At 55.1% G+C, this 6,000-nt stretch overlaps 1 protein-coding gene across 2 annotated transcripts in view; it reads left to right on the top strand.

Annotated features, from left to right (window-relative positions):
• The first annotated feature begins 1,175 nt into the window (after positions 1 to 1,175).
• LEF1 (lymphoid enhancer binding factor 1) overlaps positions 1,176 to 6,000 on the top strand; it is an 81,455-nt gene continuing 76,630 nt past the window's right edge. For both annotated transcript variants that reach the window (XM_049786934.1, XM_049786933.1), the window contains exons 1-3: positions 1,176 to 1,385; positions 3,270 to 3,336; positions 4,845 to 4,978. In XM_049786934.1, coding sequence (XP_049642891.1) covers positions 1,176 to 1,385; positions 3,270 to 3,336; positions 4,845 to 4,978 — 411 coding nt within the window. The remainder of the gene's footprint in view (positions 1,386 to 3,269; positions 3,337 to 4,844; positions 4,979 to 6,000) is intronic.

The following is a 6,000-nucleotide window of genomic DNA, read 5'->3' as shown; positions in this document are numbered from 1 at the left end:
AGAGGAGAGGGCGGCGGAAAGGGCGGGGTGGGGGCCGGCGGAGGAGGAGGAGGAGGAGGAGGAGGAGGAGGAGGAGGAGGAGGAGGAGGAGGAGGAGGAGGAGGAGGAGGAGGAGGAGGAGGAGGAGGAGGAGGAGGAGGAGGGCTGCGGTGCCAGGAGATGCGAGTCTGGGGCGCCCGACCGAGTTGAGCCACGCGGGCCGGGCTCCTTCCTGGGCCCGCCAAGTTGCCAGATCCTCGGCGCAGAGGCGCGCGCGCGCACAGACACACACGCACACACACAGACACAGACACACACACAGAGACACACACACGCGCGTCCTACGGCTCTGGGAAGGGGAAAGCACACCCCACAGCGACTCGAGCCCGGTGCCCGGTGCTCGCCGCCCTCCGCCCCCGCCCCCGCGGGCGGCCCAGGGGCGCTGGAGGCGGGGAGGGCGGGGAGCCGCGACGCAAGCGGGGCGCTTTTCAGCGCCGGCGAGGCGCGGGAGGAGGAGACGCGCTGGGGAGGCGCGGCCGCTGCTCACCTGCGGGCCGGCGCGGAGGCGGAGGCGGAGGCGGAGGCGGCGCTGCTCCTCGCTCCTCGCCCGCTCGCTCGCTCGCTCTCGGCCGGCGCCCCGCACGCGGCCAGCGCCAGCTCCAGCTCCAGCTCCAGCTCCGCTCCGGACGGCTCGGCTCGGCTCGGCGCGGGGCACTCCCTGGCGGGGCTCGGCCCCCGGCGGGCGGCGCCGAACTCAGCGCGAACAAAGAGCGCGGGGTGGGCGGCCGCGGGTGCGCCCCGGACGGACGCCGGGCGGCTCGGCCAACTTCCCGCCGCCGCGAGTCGGGGCGCCCCGGAGCCCCGCAGCCCGCGCGCGGACGGGCCTCGCCTCGCTCCCCCTGCGCCCTCCTGGAAGCGGACTTGTCGAGCCGGCCTCCAGACTCCCCTCGGACGGACGGAGCGTCGGGGTGCCGACCCGCCGACCCGCGTTTCCCTTTCCCTTTTCGTTTTCCTTGGCCGTTTCGCCGGCGCGCCGAGGCGCAGCCTTCGCTTCGCGGGGGGCGTCGGGCTCGGAGCGGGAAGCGCGGCCGCCCCCCCGCAGCCTCCCTTCCTCGGCCCCGCTCGGCCGGGGGTGACGCTTCCTGCTGCGGCCTCGGGTGCTCCCCCGGCGGAGCGGACACTCCACGGCGGCCGGGATGCCCCAACTGTCCGGGGCCGGCGGCGGCGGCGGGGACCCGGAGCTCTGCGCCACGGACGAGATGATCCCCTTCAAGGACGAGGGCGACCCGCAGAAGGAGAAGATCTTCGCCGAGATCAGCCACCCCGAGGAGGAAGGGGACTTGGCCGACATCAAGTCGTCCCTGGTGAACGAGTCCGAAATCATCCCGGCCAGCAACGGACACGAGGTGGGCGGCGGGGCGCGGGCCGCGGGGCGGACGGGCTGGGCTTCCCGGCACCTTCTCTCGCCCTGCGTGCGCGTGAAGGGGGTGGCAGGCAGACTCGGGGTGCCCGGGACGCGCCGGGCCGGGCTTGGGCGGCCAAACCGCTGGTTTGCGTCTGCTCCCAGGGTGCGTAAAAACTCCTGGTCTCGGCGTCGGAACAGCGCCCGAGTTGTGGGTGCCGCGGTCCCCGCCGCCTGGCGCCCCCCGGGTTTTTCCAACCCTCTTTACCCAAGTGCGAGGGAGAAGGGGGGGGAAAAGGCAGCAGCAACGCGACACACACACACACACACACACACACACACACACACACGCACACCCCACACTAAAGAACTCGGCTGCTTGGGCTGAGCCACAATCTGGGGGTCCGGGGTCTCGGCAGACGCAGAAGCGGGCGCCCACTCAGGGCGCAGGGGACGCGCCTTATCAGATCGCGGGGCGGCGAGGCTTCGCGCTGGGTAACCCGAGAGAAGTAAATAGAGACACGTGGGTGCCGGCGAGGCCAGCGGTGCTGACCGCGGAAAGGGCTATTTCGGGCGGCGCTGGGAGTTTCGGGGGGGGGGGGCGGATGCACCCTGATACCCGACACCCCAACCCGTGTGGGGCCGCGGGGCCGCGCCTGGGAGGAAATCCGGTAGAAAAGCCCTGACCCTGGGCTGATTTCATCAGGCCCTTCTTGCTCCAAAGAAACTTGGGAGGCGCAACTCCCACCTTCGAGGGCCCCAGAAAGAAAGTGTGTGGTTTGGGGGCGGAGACGGTTGGGGTTTTAAACAACGCGTTAAAGAACACCCCTGAGTTCCCTCCTTTTCCCAATGGCAGGGGTGAGTATGGTCGCACATTGGATCCCTACACAACAATTTGATGGCTTGCTCGGGAGGGCTGGGGGGTCTAGGGTCCAGCAAACAGGCGGCTGAAGCTGTGTATGGCTAGGAACGTCGGAGATGGGGACCAGAAAGCTTTCCCAACAGGTAGAACCCCTAGAGGGTCTAGGCTAGACCCTCGTCTTGCTTTTTGGCCGGTCCTTCCTCCTTCCTGTCGATAAATCCCACCTGTCCATTTTTCTGCCTTGCTGAAGAGGTGACCGGTTTACAGGCTGGAACCTCAGGCCCCCAGGGCTTCCTTACTCTGACAGCGTTGTAAGTGGGTATAGACTGAACCCGGGAAGATGGAGTAAGGGTGAGACCACTGGTTGGCACGTGGTTGAGCCTGGGTTGACATGGCGGTTACCAGAACTGAGAGTAGCAGGGCTCCCCGTGAGATGTCTGTGACCAGTTGTCAAGCTTTCCTCCCTTTAACCACAGGCTGGCTCACTTTTCTCATGTCTGCCTGCCCTCACCCCTGAAAGCCCAGGTAGGTTTTTGAGCAGAGGGGCCCCGCAGGAGCCCAGGAGTGCCTGGAGACTTCCTCTGCTCCCTCTTTTATCGTTAAAGTGCAGTTTCCAGTAGCAAAATATTGCAGCTGACTTTTATTCCGCCCTGATTAAAGCCAACATGGGGCAGAAAAATAGCTATTAACACCGGATTCACTCAAAAGTACTTTCACTTAGCAAGATGCCTGCATGTATATCAGGCCAATACAGTCAGATCTATCCAGTTTATGCACTATTTCATTATTATTGTTATTGGTCTCCCATATCCTTGCCAGTCTTAGGGGGATGATCATTTTAGAAGCCAATTTGCAAGAAAACGATGCCCCAGCACTCAGACCTGGCCTACTTCTTTGTAGACTCACCAAACAGCTAGTTGGAGGTGGAATCGTCTTCTGAGTTCCCGGCAGACATTCAGGGAGTTGGTTCTTGTCACAAGCTCTCAGTAACTCTCTGTCTTTTGGGGGTGGGACTTGTGATAATAGGTGGCCAGACCAGCACAGACCTCTCAGGAGACATACCACGACAAGGCCAGAGAACACCCAGATGATGGTAAGGCCCCGATTATCTCTCCCTATGTGTGTCTTTTATGTGTGTGGGTTTGGCTTTTTTTTTTTTTTTTTTTTTGGTGTTTTCACCCAAGACACCAAGAGCAGATGTAATTAATAGGAGCTGAGTCTAGTGTTTCAATTAAATAGGAAAGAAAACCAAGAAATCCACTGCCTATTTAAGTTATATGTATTTGCACCATTTGAAAAACCCTAAACCAAAACCATTCTGGGGTTAGTTAGGGACTCTTGGGTTTCACTTTCCCTGACATACTCGTAGGGCCAAAGACAAGGCCATGTCTGTAAGGAGTTTTTCCTCTATTCCTCATACTTCCTCGGCTCTGATTGACCTTAGGTCTTTCCACTTTTGCTGCATTGTCTAAAAGGGAAAGAATCCTACCATTTCTTTTCTAAGGGTAGTTTCAAGTGGATTTTCATCAGTGCGATGGTGTTTGGAGAAAGAGAGAAAGTGGGGTGGGGGGAGAGAGAGAGAGAGAGAACAGAGACAGAGAGACAGAGAGACAGCTGATGCTGGGCAAAAGGGTACATCTGTAAAGTAGAATGTTCCCCGCTAAGATAAAAAACTTGGTTCTTGAAATTGGGGCCTAGATGAAGTTCACAGGATACCCAGACTTCCTCCCATTGCTCATTTTTGGCTCAAAATTTTAAAACAATATATTTTTTATTGTTTTTGGTTTTGCTTTTTTCAAACTGTGACTTTAAAAAAATCAAGACCTCTATGGGGGTCTCCTTGCAGAACCGGCTGCATTTCTAGTCGCCTTTAATCACTTACATTTTCCTGGCTGGAATTGCCGTTTCTATGTACAGTATGTCAGCTCCGGGAAAGAGCCAAATGGAACTCTGATGCCAGGAGGTCCCTTCTGAGCTCAGGGTAGTTCTACCTATGAAAGAGAAGATGGGGGTTGGGGTGGAGGCACCCAAAAGCACATTTCTTTGGCAGAATCATGGCATTGCAGCACAGAAAATTAAGTCTCCTGGAGTTCACCCTGTGGACGTTTTAGGCAGTTGGCCACATGCTAGCTAGATCTAGCTTTTCCCATTTCTCCATGTTTTTTGAAATCTAGATGCACAGGTAAAATTTTGGAAAATTTTCTCTAGGGCAAGCATGACTTTTAAACACGTGTGTTTGTGTGTGTGCACACAGAGACAACCCATGTATTTGCAACTTTAGGTTCGCAAGAGCTATTTACTCCTGTGTCTGTGTGTCTTTGTCCAGTTTGTTAGTATTAGAACAAATTAAGTTAGATGGGTAACACTTATTTTCGTAAAAACACAAGTCGGTAGTGGAAGTAAATTGAACCACATGTTTTCTCAAACATCTGGTTCACTGCTAAGCCACTTAAGAGAATAAATACTGTCGACCTAAAATAGAGCATAATAATCCAGTTAGAGTATTTGGTAAACAAATCTTCTAGATTTTGATTTTCAGAGGAGAAATGTAGTGACACTGAAAGGAAGGCATCACTGATGGTTCTGTGGTCCCTCCCTCAGGAAAGCATTCAGATGGGGGCCTCTATAACAAGGGACCCCCCTACTCAAGTTATTCCGGGTACATCATGATGCCAAATATGAATTCTGACCCCTACATGCCAAATGGATCTCTCTCTCCACCCATCCCGAGAACTGTGAGTAGTGGCACACTGATGCTGTAAATTATTTTTGGAAGTGCAAATTAATTTGTTTCAGCCAATGTTTCTGTATGCGCCCTGAAAATGCTTTTGTTGTCTGACTGATCTGCTCACTGAGACCTGCTCTGCCTTTAGCAATGCTCCTTCTATCATCTTACACTCTGCATTTCAGCTTTTGATTTACTGGGTAAAGATTTTGTGTTTCTTTTTGAAAGAATCCCAGGTTAACCCCAAATCAAATCAACAAATTCATGATTTTGTGAGTATTGTTTGCTCTGTGCATCTGAGCAGGAGAAAAGGGATTGAGTCTTTGTTAATTGAATCCTATGGGCTTGCGCTCTCTCTCTCTCTCTCTCTCTCTCTCTCTCTCTCTCTCTCTCTCTCTCTCTCTCTCTCTCTCTCTCTCTCTCTCTCTCTCTCTGCTGCATAGATTCAGAATTTCTCTGGCTCTTTTTGGAGCTAAAAATGTGGAAGGTGACTTCAGCTCTTCAAATTGTCTTGCAATTTGGTGCTACTGGGCATTTCTTTAAGAGGCTAGGTGGGGGATGTGGAGGGGAAAAAGCTATTTTGATTGATTTCTAGCCCCTGAGAAAATATTCTTTGAAGATACTCATGAATCGCTTCTGTGTTACCTAGTGCGTGGCTGAGCCTTCAGAGTTTTGGAAGCGGAATGTCTGCATTCAGACGACAGTAGGTGGGAGCTGAGTGGAATTTCAGGGGTGGGGTACCTTTGCTGCTACTTGTTTTATTGGGAATTGGGATGCTCACTTGCCTGGTAGAAAAGGTCAGGAGGGGAAACCAGGTGGTAGAGCCAGGGGTCAGTACTGCAGGCCACTGGCCATCCTAGAGGACCCCTTTTCTCTGCTCAGCCTCTGCTGGGAAATGCATGAGGCTGGGTGTTAGGATTCTGACCCTCCCAGGAGTTAAGTTTGGGGCAAATAAATGGAACACCTAGTCTTGGCTCTGGGTTCTGCCTAGTGCAATATAGTCCACAGACCCTGGGCGAAACCATCTGAGAA

Source organism: Suncus etruscus, chromosome 14 (genome assembly GCF_024139225.1).
Source record: "Suncus etruscus isolate mSunEtr1 chromosome 14, mSunEtr1.pri.cur, whole genome shotgun sequence".
In the NCBI taxonomy this organism is placed as follows: domain Eukaryota; kingdom Metazoa; phylum Chordata; class Mammalia; order Eulipotyphla; family Soricidae; genus Suncus; species Suncus etruscus.
The sequence above is the reverse complement of the archived record's forward strand: the minus strand, read 5'-3'. Positions and strand labels throughout refer to the sequence as shown.